The sequence below is a fragment of the Pelodiscus sinensis genome, chromosome 1 (assembly GCF_052426305.1).
Source record: "Pelodiscus sinensis isolate ZL-2025 chromosome 1, ASM5242630v1, whole genome shotgun sequence".
NCBI classification, from domain to species: Eukaryota; Metazoa; Chordata; order Testudines; family Trionychidae; genus Pelodiscus; species Pelodiscus sinensis.
Window position 1 is genome coordinate 102,168,927 of NC_143052.1, and position 17,276 is coordinate 102,186,202.

Sequence of the window (17,276 nt, forward strand, 5' to 3'; positions counted from 1 at the left end):
CGTCTAGACTGGCGCTTTTCTCCGGCTTATCCCCAAGCCGGAAAAAAGCGGCAGCCATGTAAATGCAAATGCCGCGGGGGATATTTAAATCCCCCGCGGCATTTGCAATTCTGAAGTGTCTAATCTGCATCCCTTTTCCGGAAAAGGGGAGCAGTGTAGACACAGCCCTAGGGTTTTGTCATGCTACTAAGGCTGTCTAGTCACCAAACAGACCTTAGCTCTAGATTAAGCTTTACTCCATATCTTTAGGTCACCTGAAACTAACCTCAACCTAAAACACATTAGTAGCCTCAGAGGAGGGGCGGGAAGTACATGTGAACAGAGGAGGTAGCTGTTGTCAGGATTAAGATTGTGGATAAAACTGGCATCGGGAGGGGAAGAAACATTGAATATGCACAGGATAACCAATGATCAATTGTGTTACTATCTGCAGTTTCATGAACATTCAGGTCAGTTATGGGTTTTATCCAATAGATGGCTCCTTAGTAGCAATAAGCATTCTCCCTTTTCCATTAGAGATTTTCAATCTGAGTTACCAGTACTTACACATCCATTATACTGCCAACACAGGCATTCTGCACACACTGATAAACACATACAAAAATGATGTGTGTGTGAGAGAGAAAGACACACGCAGAGAGAAAAAAATAAGAGGACAAGAATGCATGAAGAACGTTAGTCTGACATCTCTATTGTCTGGGATGCTCTCGAAATTCAAATCTTTAACACAACAGCAGAAATACAACAACGCTTGCATTGAAAGTAAATAGAATACAAACTACTTGCTTCCTCCACAATAACTTACTTAACATGACCTACTTCTTGCAGAGACCCTGACTGATCCGTACTCACATGAGTTATAGGCAGAATTGTTTAACATACCTTTTAAAATTATTTTTCTGAAAAATCATGCTGTATGGTACTTATTGACTTGACAGCCCCGAAGGAATCTATGTATTCCATATGCATGACTATACAATATGCAAATTGAAGTTGAACATTCTAATGAGCAATACTATAATTCATGTGGTGAGCCGATCTGGATATTCTTTTCCTATTCAACGGTTTTTATTTTCCAGAACAAAATGTAATGACAGAATAATAATTAACAAAGTTGAAACATGTGAACTGTGTAAATGCAAATTGTATGTGTCTAACATATATAAGTCCTCTTAATTAGAGCAGAGATTCATCTAAGCCTTTTTATATTAGGATCCTCCTTCTTGTCTAGCTAGGATCAAGTCAGGACCTCCTCCCCATTCAACAGTATTTAAAGGGCAGGTTGGTCGTGACCCCTCTGACACCGGTTTGTCATCCCCTTGGAGATTGCAACAACTATGGTGAAAATGGAGAAAACAATATGCAGCAAATGTATTACATTTTTCTCTAAGGAACTGAAGCATAAAAGGTTTAAATTCCAGCTGCTCAAACCCTGATAGAACACTATAAAAATCAAGCCGATCTCTCAACCCTATATACCCTTTGGTATCACCTAAAGTTCTCAAAGTTCCTACTGCAATATACAACTTCCAACTATTAAGTTTGTTTTGATAAGAAAAATGGCCTCTGCTTTACTACAGTTATATTTTTCAGACCCCCCCTAATGCTAATCAATTGGCATCTATAGTCATGTCTGTGGTCATAGTCAAATTAATTTTCACTAACATTTCATCACATTTCAAAGTTTAATACCGCAAATCAAAGCTTATTAAAAATCATTTAAAATTACATTTTAAACCAATTAACACTTTGTTTAATCCATACTAAAATCAGGCACAGGTCAGTCCTGAGTCAGTGTTATTGTTCCATTGAGCACCCTGGTGGCACAAAAGAGCCATGAAGTAGGCATGCTTGGCTTACAGAGGATTCCTTCATCATTCAAAATGTACTGTTCATTTGGCCAAGAAAAAAGAAACACAGTGCTACCATACTTTGCTGATCTCTCACCTGGCCCCTTTGGAGACCAAAAACCACTTTTCATAATTTAAGCAACCTTATGATTCCTCTAACTTGTGCTGGGGGCAGAATTGATCCTCTAACTGACCCCTAGGTTCAGAGGAGCACAGCTTGGCCAAAACCAAGGATCAGCACCCTTGTATGCAGTTTCATTCCAATTTTTTTTAAAAAACAACTGAGTTATAACCCCCCCCCCCCGCACACATACACATATACACACTCGTAACCAAAGGGGGATTGTCACTGAAACACTGACCACAGCATTTGGTATAGAGCAGTTTTAATAGGCCATTGTGGTATTCATTAAGCTGTTAATAATAGACTGTGGCACAAAGCAATTTATCAAGGTTCCACTGTAATTAAAATCACTGAATATTTGGGCAATCACAAAACACCCAGCCCTCTGTGCTTCTGGAATTTTACATTTTGATAGGAATTCTGTCTCTCTGTCCCTGTAGACCAGCAAAGAGAGGACTGTAACTGAAACATTTTTTAATTGAGATCACATAATTGAAAGGTGAGAGTTTCTGTTAAAATAAAAAATGGGACATTAAGCATCTCTTCTTGTCCTTTTATTCTTCATAGAGGGTTTTGCTTTTAAACAAAGCTGTATTATTATTGCTAAAAGGATTGCTGAAGAAGTACTCTGAAGAAAGTAGCTATAGACATAGAATTCACAGAATTTGGTATCACTGAGGGTGTGTCTAGACTACCTAGTTTTGTCGACAAAAGTGGACTTTTGTCGACAAAACAATACCAGCGTCTACACTACCGTGGAGTTCTGTCGACATAACGTCGACAGAACTCCGCGGTTTTGTCGACGCTGGTATACCTCATTTTACGAGGCATAACACTTTCTGTCGACAGAACTCTGTCGACAGAAGGTGTTATTGCCTGTAACACTGCGTCCAGACTACGGAGTTCTGTCGACAAAGCAGCTTGCTTTATCGACAGAACTCCATGTGTCTGGACGCAAATTGTCGACGGAAGTTTTGTCGACAGTATCTGTCGATAAAACTTCCCGACAAAACGCGGTAGTCTAGACGTACCCTGAGTTTCATAGGCAGAGTCCACACAGAAATTGATAGAAGTTTTGCTACTGACTTCAGTGGAGACAGGATGTCACTTGCAGATTTTCAGGCCAGAAGGGTCCATTATGATTATTCTGTCCAATGGGTCCCAAATTTTTTACTAAAATGACCCACCAACTATATTTTCTGTTTCCTGGAGCCCTCCTCATTACGCCATCTTCCCTCCTCTTCTGAGCCCTCCAACCCCCTGTTCTCCCCCTCTCCCTCCACCCCTTCTCAGCCATTCAGCCTCCTATTGCCCACTTCCCCCTCTTAGCTCACCACATCTCTGCCCCCACCCCTTCTCAGACTTCCCCAAGCCCCTTATTCTTGCTCCCTCACCCATGCCCCATTCTGCAGACCCAGCTGGCCACTCCATTCCTGCAACTTGACCATGATCACTTCCAGGCTGCTGACTGTCTGGTCATTGACACAGGTCACTTCTGTGCTTCTGCAGCTGCCTAGATCCTGGTCCTCTACATGGCTGTCTGCCCAGGGGAGTGTGAGGATTGGTAGGATGGAAGAGTTGCTCCAGGGTACATGTGATCCACTATCACAGTGTTTCTCAACCAGTGGTGCAAGTACCCTCAGGGGTACTCAAAAGAAGTCGGGGGGGGGGGAGGGAGTACGTCAATACAACTGAAATTTGGAGAAAACTGAATTTTTGTTTTCAGTTTTACAGCGCTTTATTATTTTTGTACTTTTTACACCCAAAAATTTCATCACTGGCCTGGCTACGATTAAATTGTTTAAACAAATGTGTTGCAATGGTAGAAAAAAATGTTATGTGTCTGAAAACTAGGTACTGGGGGTACTTACAATTTTTTTTAAAAAGGGTACTTTATAAAAAAAAGGTTGAGAAACACTGCACTATCCGGTCCCACTGATCTAGTCTGACCTTCTGCCTAACACAGGCTGTTGCACACCAACTAATCATTCCTTCACCAAGCCTAATAATTTCTGGTTCAATGTTTACAAGGAGGCCCCATTTCAACAGAAGTGATGGAGAATATACTACATCCCTTTGGGGTAGTGTGAGTGGGTGGGAAAGTCGTTCTTTCGCCACACCTATTTTATCCTAGATCTCTTACAAGACTACCATCTAGTATCAATCACAGAAGTATTTTTCATTGTGTCTCAGCACGCTATCTGTCCTGACACCATCAACTCATTTTTTCATGGGCCAACAATCAACCCTCAAGCCGGTTACAATTTTGGTCATTACTGACTTAAGGGTAGATTCAAAGGGGTGACCTAATGGGATAAAATGGGATTTTAATATCATTTTCTCTCTGGGTGTTTCATGGGCTTGAGAGGTTTAGCAAATATGGAAATTGAGGAAGTCTTCCAAAAGCCATGGCGACTTCACTAGCAGTTAGAAAAGAACTTAGCATGTGCTAAAGTAAGTGCTATTGACTTGATTCTAAGAGATACTGAACACTCATATTTCCCATTACTATTGTGTGTGATCTTTTGTGCCATCTGATGCATCCTATGTGGGGGCATCATATTTTTCTCATGCGTGTAATTTTTCTATATCTCAACTCTTCAGCTGAAAAATAGGGATAGTTATATTTTCCAACACCATAAGCATATTGCAAAGATAATTCATAAATGAGGATAGCATGCTCAAATATTCTAGTATGGGGACCATGTAGAGAGAATTATATATTGAAAAAAACAAAAGTTAGACAATAATCCATCAGTAAATGTGGATTATCTAACATTTCCTTGTAACAAGTTTACCTTCATGGACACCATCCACCCTCTTTCATATAAATAAGCTCATAGGTGTTTAATCATTCCATCTGCTATCTCCTAAGAACAATATTTACTTTTGAACATCTGCACTGCATTTTCCACAGTTCAAACACAGATATGGCTCCTGGAATGTACACAGAATTTAGCAAATTTTTAACTACGTTTTCTTAGTAACCATATAGTTTTCCCCTGAGAAGGATGAAAACAGACTTTTTTGGTAGGATTTCCTCTGCTCAACTAATTTCAAGCAGCTCTTGAAGCAAGTAGTTCATGAGGTCATAAAAGAGAAAACACTCAGGGGAACTGGTGCGGGAGGGCAAGAAGACAACAGTGTCCACAGTAATTAGATTTTCAGATGGCCCTTCTCCCCTAGTGCACGCATACATGAGCGTACACCCCCCTCCACACACATGCATACATTCACAGTGCTTACTGATTCCCAGAGTTTTCCACAGAAAGATATTAAAAGATGCTTGTTTTCTTACAGTACATTATTAATTCCTTAAGGCACAAAGAGAGCAATACACCCTTCTGCAAGCTTAAAAACATTTAGTGTCAGTTTTCCTCAAAAACTGTTCAGTTCCACAGGTTTCACCTGATCTCTTTTGTGCTGCTCTGTGGTTGGGGGTGGAAAGCTTGTGGCTTTCCACACTTGGGAATTCTCCCTGCCTGAAGGAATCCTTGGGTGGCACAGACACAGCATGGACAACTTCTAGGCTGTCCTCTGCCCAGCCCCTGGCATAAGGTGTGTGTCAATGTTGGGGAAATGGGAGGAGGGAAATGGACATGGCTACAGCGCCATTGTACCCTGGCAATTTGTGGATGAGAAATAGCCCCTTGCATATTAGAGCTAGCACAGTGCAGCCATAGGGCTGTTCTAAATTATACTAGAGGCCACACTATCCTCACTACTGGCAGCCAAAAATGGCTCCTCACCTTGGAAACCACCATCACCCTTTTATACCTAGAACATGTACAGCATAAGTAGAGATTGTACTGGCTTCCACTATACTTCTCTACTCCAGCCTGCAGTTATGGATAATGCTTTCTGCATACCTAGGACGACCTTGGCCCCTCAGCCACACTGAGACTCAACCACCCACCAAGGGTGCTCATAAAATTAATCCTGGTGATGACTGTTCACCTGTTCATTAGGATCTAGATTGAGACTTCCAAGGCCCATCAGACGGTAATGACATTTGGCCACTATCTACCAGGCATGGATTTGACAACTAAGAATTATTAATTTTCCATTACACTATACTGCTTCAAAAAATAGGAGAGACTTGGTGAAATTAAAAGAGTTGTGCATTTTAGAAATTCATTTCTTCAGGCATGTTTACTTTTGGCTGCAGCTTCTATGAAACTCCCATTTTCAGTTTAAGGCAGTCTTTATTTCAAAGGCTGATCATCTTTTCAGTTTCTCTGTTCTGAGGATTAAGTCGTTAATAGTTATCAAGCCTTCAGAAATTTAAAATTATTATATATGCACCAAGCATTATTATCACAACTAGGGACTATGAGTAAAATCCTGGTCTCACTGAAGTCAATGCGAGCTTTGCCTTGAACTTGACAAGGAGCTAGATTTTACCTAGATTGTATTTTTAAAAGGGGTCTCAATTCTAAGGACCGTGAAAGGCGTATTTTAGACCAGTGTTTCTCAACCAGTGGTACAAGTACTCTTAGGGGTACCCCCCAGACTTCTCTCGAGTACATCAACACAACTGAAATTTGGAGAAAACTGAATTTGTTTTGAGTTTTACAGTGCTTTATTATTTTTGTACTTTTTATACCCAAACATTTAATCGCCTGCCCGGATACGATTAAGTTGTTTAAACAAATGTGTTGCAATGGTAGAAAAATTTTGTGTGTGTCTGAAAACTGTGGGAATGGGGGGTACTTATTTTTTTAAAAGGGTACTTTATAAAAAAAAGGTTGAGAAACACTGTTTTAAACCTCTCAGCTTGACATCTTGTAAGAATAGTTTTCTCCTCTGTGTGTGATTTTCTATCAGTACAATCTTCTAGACTTTTCCACCAATATCCATCTAGAGTTTTATAAATTACTGTACAGAGAGGTAAGACTAGGATAAATTTGTCAGAAGACAAAATGTTATGTGGATACAGATAAACAATATCAAAATACTAAATGAAAAATCATTATGTAGTAAGATAACCCACCTTCCAAGTCCCTAGAAATATACTTTTTTTGTTCTAAGGATGCAATTTACTGCTTGCCAAAGGATCAGTACAAGGGAGATGTGCCACTAGAATCCCTCTTGAATTCTCCACACAGGTCATAAGGGTCCATTGGCCTTGTGCTGGTCCTTCTTCAGAAGGATGACTTGCTTCCTTGAATTTACATCATAAGAAAGTATCAGAGGGGTAGCCGTGTTAGTCTGAATCTGCAAAATCGACGAGGAGTCCTGTGGCACCTTATAGACTAACTGAAGTGTAGGAGCATAAGCTTTCGTGGGCAAAGACCCACTTCGTCAGATGCATGTAGTGGAAATTTCCAGAGGCAGGAATAAATATGCAGGCCAGGATCAGGCTGGAGATGACCAGGTGGATCCAATCAAGGAGGATGAGGCCCACTTCTAGCAGCTGATCTGGAGGTGTGAATTCCAAGAGAGCAGAAGCTGCTTTTGTAGTTAGCAAGCCATTCACAGTCTTTGTTTAATCCAGAGTTGATTGTGTCAAACTTAAAGATGAACTGTAGCTCAGCAGTTTCTCTTTGAAGTCTGGTCCTGAAGTTTTTTTGCTGCAGGATGGCTACTTTTAGATCTGCAATTGTGTGTCCAGGAAGATTGAAGTGTTCCCCTACAGGTTTTTGTATGTTGCCATTCCTAATATCAGACACAATCAACTCTGGATTAAACAAAGACTGTGAATGGCTTGCTAACTACAAAAGCAGCTTCTGCTCTCTTGGAATTCACACCTCCAGATCAGCTGCTAGAAGTGGGCCTCATCCTCCTTGATTGGATCCACCTGGTCATCTCCAGCCTGATCCTGGCCTGCATATTTATTCCTGCCTCTGGAAATTTCCACTACATGCATCTGACGAAGTGGGTCTTTGCCCACGAAAGCTTATTCTCCTACACTTCAGTTAGTCTATAAGGTGCCACAGGACTCCTCGTCCATCATAAGAAAGTTTCTTATAATTATTTGGATGCTGTCATGGTTTTAATACAGGCAGTCCCCGAGTTACGCAGATCCGACTTATGTCGGATCCGCAGTTATGAACGGGGATTTTCTCGCCCCGGAGGACTGGAGCGGCGGGACGCCTGGTCCCGCCGCCCGCCTCCTCCGGGGCGAGAAAAGCTGCTCCGCGTCTCCCTGGTCTGCTGGGGGAGCCAGCAGACCAGGGAGACGGGGAGCAAAGCGGCGGAGGACCCGGGCCGGACCCACAGCGCTGATCTGGAAGCGCCGCGGGTCCGGCCCGGGTCTTCTGCCGCTTTGCTCAGCGTCTCCCTGGTCTGCGGACCATGGAGACGCTGAGCAAAGCCCGGGGCCTGTGGTAGAGCAGGTGGGGCGCTGCCGGTTGGTCCCGCAGCACCGCTCCTTGGCGCTACTGGACCAACCCGGCAGCACCCCAGCTGCTCTGCCCCTGGCGTCCTGATTCAGCCGCTGATAATCAGTTTCAGCAGCAGCTGAATCAGGACGCCTGGGGCAGAGCAGCTGGGGTGCTGCTGGGTTGGTCCAGTAGCGCCGAGGAGCGGCCGCGCTACTGGAGCAACCCAGCAGCACCCCAGCTGCTCTGCCCCAGGCGTCCCCAAGTCAGCCGCTGCTGAAACTGACCAGTGGCTGACTACAGGAAGCCCGAGGCAGAGTTGCTCTGCCCCGGGCTTCCTGGAATCAGCTGCTGATCAGTTTCAGCAGCAGCTGACTTGGGGACGCCTGGGGTTCTTAAGTTGAATCTGTATGTAAGTCGGAACTGGTGTCCAGATTCAGCCGCTGTTGAAACTGATCAGTTTCAGCAGCGGCTGAATCTGGATGCCAGTTCCGACTTACATACAGATTCAACTTAAGAACAAACCTACAGTCCCTATCTGGAAAAAGGCAAATATGGTGCCCTGCCCATCTATACAAAGGGAAATAAGAACAACCCAGGAAACTACAGACCAGTCAGCTTAACTTCTGTGCCAGGGAAGATAATGAAGCAAATAATTAAGGAATTCATCTGTAAACATCTGGAAGAAAATAAGGTGATAGGTAACTGCCAGCATGGATTTATAAAGAACAAATCATGTCAAACCAATCTGATAGCTTTCTTTGATAGGATATCAAGCCTTATGGATAAGGGAGAAGCAGTGGACGTAGTATATCTAGACTTTAGTAAGGCATTTGATATGGTCTCGCATGACCTTCTCATCAATAAACTAGGGAAATACAATCTAAATGGGGCTACAATAAGGTGGGTGCATAACTGGCTTGATAACTGTTCTCTGAGAACAGTTATTACCGGTTCACCGTCATGCTGGAAGGGCTTAACAAGTGGGGTTCTGCAGGGGTCTGTTACGGGACTGGTTCTGTTCAATATCTTCATTAACAATTCAGATGATGGCATAGAGAGTACGCTTATTAACTTTGCAGAGGATAACAAGCTGGGAGGGGTTGCAAATGCTTTGGAAGATAGGGTCATAATTCAAAATGATCTGGACAAACTGGAGAAATGGTCTGAGGTAAATAGGATAAAGTTTAATATGGACAAATGCAAACTACTTCACTTAGGAAGGAACGATCCGTTTTACTGATACAGAATGGGAAGTGACTGACTAGGAAGGAGCACTCCAGAAAGGGATTTAAGGGTCATAGTGGACCACAAGCTAAATCTGAGTCAGTGTGACACTGTTGGAACAAAAGCAAACATGATTCTGGGATGCATTAACAGGTGTGTTGTGAGCAAGACACAAGAAATCATTCTTCTGCCCTGCTCTGCACTTATTAGGCCCCAATTGGAGTATTGTGTCTAGTTCTGGGCACTACATTTCAAGCAAGATGTGCAAAAAAGAGAAGATTCCTTAGAAGAGCAACAAAAATTATTAAAGGCCTAGAGAACATGAGCTATGAGGGAAGACTGAAAGAACTGGGGTTGTTTAGAGAGGAGAGAAAACTGAGAGGGGACATGATAGCAGTTTTGAAGTATCTAAAAGGGTGTTATAAGGAGGAGGGAGAAAGTTCTCCTTGGCCTCTGATGATAAGATAAGAAGCAATGGGATTAAAATGAAGCAACGGAGGTTTAGGTTAGACATTAGGAAAAACTTTAACTGTCAGGGTAGTTGAACACTTGAATAAATTGCCTAGGGAGCAGTGTTCACCCTAAGATTTTCCAACCATGAGCGGAGTGAGTTTTGGCTTGTGAACCAATATTGAGGTCACGTGTGCTGGTTTGGATGTGTGCCACCATGACAGCCAATTTATTCACACACACACACACACACACACACACACACACACACACACACACACACACACACGTTTCCAGCTGCCGGAGCAGAACTCCCCTCCCCTGGCCATGCATCAGGTCCCGTTCCCAGACTCAGCCACCAGAACAGGTCCCAGCCCCCCTGCCACATGGCAGACCTGGTTGCCAGACCGGGCCTCCCCACCCCCCACCATGCAGCTGATCCTGGCCCCCTGCTGTAGCAGCTCCCTCACCACACCATTTCTGCCGGGGCCTCCCATCAGAGCAGCCGCCTGCCACATGAGTTCTGCTGCCCAGCTCTCCACAGGAGGTGGGTGGGGAAATAATTTTGTGTGTGCAGCCACACGGGTGCTGCACCTTAGTGGGAACTATGCTAAGGAGGTTGTGGAATCTCCATCACTGAAGATATTTAAGAGCAGGTTGGATAGACATCTATCAGGGATGATCTAGATGGTGCTTGGTCCTGCCGTGAGGGCAGAGGACAGGACTTGAGGTCCCTTCCAGTTCTAGTATTCTATGATTCTATATTGTAACTAAAATTCCCCAAATCTGACTCTAAAATGTTTCATTACACAAGCCAATGAATACAATCATCCAGGACTGAAATTATTTTACTGGTCATTGAAAAACAGTATGTAATTAAAATGACATCTGCAGCACTACCTGACGGGATAAGAAAAAGTGACATCCTAGCTCTCATATAAACAGCAAGCATATTATTAGATCTAAAGCTGGCTGTAAAATTCCAATCTACCTGTGCGAGTATCTTCAAGCATTGTTTCATTTCCTCATATAGCATTGGTGATAACAGGATGACTTTGCTCATCACATTATTTTTTATCCTTTCTTTCCTTCCCCATTCAGTCTTTATGCACGTTAGCTGCAGATGCGAGGAAGACATGCTCTAGCTAAGTCACTTTTGGGGGGCACTTAGTTGTTCCAAATCATGCAAAAATTAAATAAAGAACATTTTTGAAATGAAGATGAAGAAGATAAAGATGCAAACAATGCAACATCTAAGAGTGACCTGTAAAGGTCACTCACTGGATAAATGCAGCACAGTGAGTTCTACAACAAGGCCTATGGCTATTGTCCTTAATAAAGAGATGCAAAAAAACAAACAAAGGAAAAAAAACCAAAAAAACCCTACAGGTGATAACCTGGCCAAAAAATCTCCCATTGACTTCAATGTGACAAGAAGTCTTAGCATTCAGTACTAAAGCTGTAGTCTATATAGGTCATATTTCACTATTAACATGAAGGGCAGCTGTATTCTTCTCCATTTTCTATACAAATTAGCATGAGGAATTTTGGTTCCTGGAAAATTATCAATGTTGCCTGTACCTGGCAAAATTTGGTGGCAACCTGTTTAAAAGTGCAAAAATGTTCAGGCGTGCCTGTTGATTTAGGGTGCCTCTGGGTTTTGGATGACCATACTAAGACACTTAAACGACACTGAAACACCAAACTCTATAGTCACTTATCCAAGTCTTGGCAAAGTCCTGGAACTATATAAGAACACAGCTATCAAGATGTCTAAAATTTACTCTGGGATGATTTTTCAAACTATGCAAGTGTCTGGGTGGAACTAGATCAATATGCAGCCCGAAGGTCACTCAGACTGTGATCTTTGCTGGGAGTGGTGACTCTAGACAGGTCAGCCACACCATGCCCATAGGCAAAAATACCTATCTGACTCAACAGCCATGTGCATTATATCCATGAACCAGACAAGGACATTTGATCATGATAAAGCATACCTGGGGACAGGGAAAAAGGGAAACAAAGGATGCAGAGGCAGACAGGCATACAGAGGAAGAGATTAACAGGAGGGTGACAGCTAGGGAGAAAGACGAGTAATGACCAGAGAAGAAAATGAAGAAAAGGAAAATAAGACCAAGACATAAGAAACATAAGAATATGAGCCCGAGCAGCAGCAATAGAGTCCAAAGGAGCAGAGCACAAAACAAGGTAGAAAATAGCAACATCTCTGAACACTGATCTATGTTTTAAATGCATCCCTGATATACTGCTGCGTAGGCTGACATCCATTATTTCTCAAAGGTAAACATTGCAGACATGGGGTTAAGCCGTTTGAGAGGCATGGTTGGGAGGACCTGTTGTTTTTGTATATGTCATTACCCTAAGTTTGGGGTAATGGGCTTGAGTGTGATTTTTTTCTCCCAATTGATGTAAAATCAACTGATGGAAAATCTGAATACTGAATAGGGCATCTCCAGTATTTCACCACTTACAGCTGCCTGATGTGTATGCTCTGTCAAATTTTACAGGAAAATTAAGTCATATGTTCATAAAAAGTCTGTTTCTTCTAAAATAGAAATCTTGTTTACATTCCTCATTTCTGGCTATAAATCTAGAATTAAGGGGCCAACGTATTTGGGAGCCTAAAATGGAGAGCCCATGTTACAGAATAGATCAAAGAGAAGAAAGCTTGAAGAGCTGTTACTACAGGGGATTTAAGTGCATGACTATGTTCCAAAGGTTTTGCATATGCAGAATTGAGCTGTTCCTTTACCAAAATGCCCCGTGTCTACAAACATTTAAAAAGCAGAGGCGCAGCATCCTGGGACTGGGCATGAGCTAGGAATCAGCTGATTCCCTCCTTGAGCCCAGGCCCCACTAACCCCCTGCCTCTCCTGCCCCCTGTGGAGATGGTGCTGGGGGGAACCGGATTTTAAGATGGCTCCCACAAGCACCTGTTCCTGCTCTCCCCCCTTTTTGCTGCCTCTGACAGAAGTAGCGGGGGGGGGGGGGGGGGAGGAAGCGACGAATTGAGGGACTAGTTGATTATCCCATAAGCTTATGCTCATGAGATAGTTGACTAGTCATTTACATCCGTATTGCATATTAGTAGTTCTTCTTCCACTTACACACCCACACAAAGAAGAACAGAAGCATGTATATGTTATACAAAAAACTTCCCCAATATTATTTTGAACTTTAAAATCACTCAGAGTTTTCACTTTGGACCAACGGATGTATCAGTTCTGATTTGATCCAAATACACTCCCCCATCGTTACATTTATCACAGAGATGCCTTACCTCATTTGCATCTTGGTGGTCTCTCAAGGCAATCATATTCTTAATAACTTCAATAAAAAATCCATTCAGATCATCACGACTCTTGTTTGGCAAAATCCGGATCAATGGAATCATTATGAATGGAAATGCAACTTTAAGAGAACATTACAAAGAGAATATTAAAGTTGGGTGTAGGAACACTTATTTCCCCCACCGCAACTTATTTGGGCTCCCATTTAGTAAGATGTTTTATTTTTATACCACTTATTTATCTGATTTCATTCCCCCATTATAGAGTGACATTGCATAGCCTCAAGCCTATTTTGGCTAAGAATCTCAAGTTAGTCACATACACTTCAAAGTTTGCTCCAATTTGCAGTTCGGTTCCACAGTACCAAAATTCAATGCAACTTTATAATGCCAAAGCATCCTAGTGAAAAAAGCAGACTTCCCTGCCATTACTCAGATAATTAAATCTGAGATTTCTAATCCTACAAGCTAAGGATGTTAAGAAGTGGGTAACTGGCTAATCGTGTAGTCAATACAACTGATATTGACTACATGATTAGTTGATAACGGAAGGCGCTCTGTCCTGGCTCGCACCGGGTCCAGGAGCTACCCTTGCTGTGGCTCTGCAGTTTAAACGCAGTAAGAGCTCAGTGGATCTTACTACATTTAAAAAGCAGAGCTGCAGCAGGGGTAACTCTCGGAGACAGCACAAGCTTTTATACAACAGACAAAGGCAGAGGGAACTGTGACTCAGGATGCACTAAACTTAAGCTGGGCCCAAGGGTGTGCTCCCTCCCCCATAGTATTTATAATCAGTGGAGAGCCTTGAGGGAGCCCTTCAGGGGAACATAGACCCTGGGAGGTGTGGGGGTTAGTTGCAGCACCACTGGCTCTGCTCCACTGGCTCCTGGCGTTGCTCGAGAGAACTGGGGTTGGGAGCTTTGGGTAAGAAACAGAATGGAGGCGGAGCAGAGGCTTGGGGGAAAGGGTGGAGTTGGGTTGCCAGGTGTCTGCTATTGACCCGGACAGTCCGCTATTTACGCCTCCTGTCCCGTAAAAAAATTCAGAAAATATCAGATACCTAAAATGTCCGGTATTTTCTGATTTTTTTTTCCAGACAGGAGGTGAAAATCCCAGGTGTTTACTGGGTTCCGCAGGGGAACTGTCTGGCCCAGAGCAGGGAGACGGCCGCCAGCAGCCTGTTAGGGCCAAAAAGCCTCAAAAGCATTTCTTAAAGGGGCCACACTGTTTAAAAAAAAATTTTTTTTTTTGCTTAACAATTCTCGGGGTCCTTTTTTTGCCCAACAACTTTGGTCTCCCCCTTTTTTTTCCCTCAACAGAATTTTTTCCCCGGTGTTTTTTTTGGGGGGGAAGGTGGTGTTCAGTATTTTTGGTTAAACCATCTGGCAACCCTAGATTGAGTGGAGGTGGGGCAGAGGAGGTAGGAAGAAGTAGGGTAAAGCAGGGGTAAAGTCAGAGCAGGGGCAGGAAGGAGGGTTGTCCCAAGCCCCCCATCCAGCTAGGGGACAGCCCTGCCATGACCAGTTCCATAAAGTATTCCGTATTTTTTCCACTTCAAAATAAATGCATTTTTTAATGGCCTCCTGTGCCAGCATTACGGACTAATGATAACAGGACACACTTATCCACTCACTTCATCCCCCTTCCATATGATTTTGTTTGGGGGTGGGATTTTTATCCCTGCCAATTAAACAGATGGGATGCAAACTTTGCTCAAGCACAGACCTCATTAAAAATCTGTGAGCAATCCACAGGCCATGATTAATTCACATAGCATGGATTACATTGAAGAGGCTCAGTTTTACTATGAAAGAATAGCCCACCAAGACACCAGGTCCCAGAAGACTTCTATTCAGATCCAGGTAAAGCATTGCCTCCTGGGACAAGTAGTTCAGCAGGAAATATGTTCACAATGAAGATGAGGGCGGATGCAGGCCACACTGTAGAAATCCATAAGGTGCATTTGGAGTGTGGGGGCTGGACTTTGAATACATCTAAAACAATCCCGTAAGTGTGTCATCTTGCTCCCACTTCACAATGTTTTGTGACTCAAGAATAACTTCTAAAATATAAATAGACAAAGGTGGGCTATACTTACTGGTTAGAATTAGGATGGGCCTCAGAAGTGAAAACTGAAAAAACTTTTTGCAGTTCTGAACAAACACATCATCAGGATTCTTCTGAGAATCCACCTGGGTACCAAAAGCCACACTAGCGACAACATCCAAGGTGAAGCAGCCGTAACTCCTGCATTGGATTAAAGACATGACCTCATTAGCTGCTTGTTTGCATCTCCACAGAATCACAGAAATGTAGGACGGGAACGGACCTCAATAGGTCATTGAGCCAAGTCCCTTGCACTGAGGCAAAACTACGTTCTATCTAGACCGGGGTGGGCAATAACTTTTCGGGGGGGAAAGTGGGGAGCGGGGGAGACACTCAATGAATTTTCTGAAGTCCTTAGGGAGAAGCTCCAGGTTTCTGGAAGGGCTGGGACCACAGGCACAAGAGGCTAGACAGAGAGGAAGTGTGTGTGTGTGTGTGTGTGTGTGTGTGTGTGTGTGTGTGTGTGTGTGTGTGTGTGTGAGAGAGAGAGAGAGAGAGAGAGAGAGAGAGACAGAGACAGAGACAGAGACAGAGACTGTGACAGATTGTGTGTGGCACAGACTTGGAGAGTGTGTGTGGCACAGTGTGTGCATAGAGTAACTCTGTGCACGCGTGAGGCAGTGTGTGGCAGAGACTGGATGTGCAACAAACTGTGTGTGTGTGTGTGAGTGTGTGAGAGAGAGAGAGAGAGAGAGAGAGAGCGCGAGAGCACTAGCTGCTGGAGAAATTTTAGGAGCTGTGCACTGCCTCTTTGGGAAGCACTTGTCTCCATCACCATTCATATTTCAGACTGGAGCAGCTCTCCTGTGTGTCCCACACCACAACCTCTGCTCTGCAGAGGTGCAGTATGGGGGCAGGAGGACAGCTGACATATCAGCATTTTCCTCTTGTTTCCTCCTCTTGTTTTCCTCCCACACCTAGCAGAAGGGTCCTGGGAGCATCTTGGCTGCAAGAGGTAGCAAGGAATGGAAAGGGGCAACTGAACACTGTGGCTGTTACTGCTGGCTGTAAGTATGCTCGCTCTGCTAATCAGCTGGCGGGCCGGACAGAAACGTTGGATGAGCTGGATGCAACTGGCAGACTGTATTTTGCCCACCCCCGATCTACACCATCCATGACTGGTGTTTGTCTGAGCTGTTCTTAAAAACCACAGCTTTCCTAGGCAATTTGATCTAGTGTTTAACTACCTACACAGTTAGGAAGTTTTCCCTAACACCCAGACTCATAGATTCATAGACTTTAAGGTCAGAAGGGACCATTATGATCTAGTCCAGTGGTCCCCAACGTTTTGGGGCTGCCGGGCACCTGAGGGTGGGGCCACTCACACGCTGCGCGTACGGGGGCAGGGCCGCTCACAGGCTACGTGACTGGGGGTGGGGCCAAGCATGCGCCGCATGCCCAAGGTCGGCACCCGCATGTGCTGCAATAACAGACAGGGGCTGCCCAGGTTCCACGCAGCGCCCCCGGGGCCGGGGCCGGGGGCGGGGGCGGGGATGCGCGGCGCCCCCGGGGGCGGGGCCAGTGCCAGCGCCGGGGCGGGGCCAAGGCCAGGGCCAGCGCCAGGGCCAGGGCTGGCAAGGGCACGCACGGCGCACCCAGGGACAGGGGTCAGGGTCAGCACCGGCACGTGCGGCGCACCCAGGGCCGGCCATGCGCCTGGGGCTGGCACCTGCCGCACACCTGGGGGTGGGGCCAGCCCAGATTGCTCCGCGGGTGCACAGAAAGGTCAGAAGGGACCATTATGATCATCTAGTCCAGTGGTCCCCAACGTTTTGGGGCTGCTGGGCGCCTGGGGGCGGGGCCGCTCACGCGCTACGCGTACGGGGGCAGGGCTGCTCGCAGGCCACATGACTGGGGGCGGGGCCAAGCATGCGCCGCACGCCCAA

General features: G+C 44.5%; 1 protein-coding gene across 6 annotated transcripts in view; it reads right to left on the reverse strand.

The window, feature by feature from the left end:
- Window positions 1-17,276, reverse strand: part of TBXAS1 (thromboxane A synthase 1) — a 345,665-nt gene that overhangs the window by 109,104 nt on the left and 219,285 nt on the right. For all 6 annotated transcript variants that reach the window (XM_075939406.2, XM_075939367.2, XM_075939378.2 and 3 more), the window contains 2 exons: window positions 15,383-15,531; window positions 13,276-13,406 (listed from right to left, as the gene is read on the reverse strand). In XM_075939406.2, the coding sequence (XP_075795521.2) occupies window positions 13,276-13,406; window positions 15,383-15,531 (280 nt within the window). The remainder of the gene's footprint in view (window positions 1-13,275; window positions 13,407-15,382; window positions 15,532-17,276) is intronic.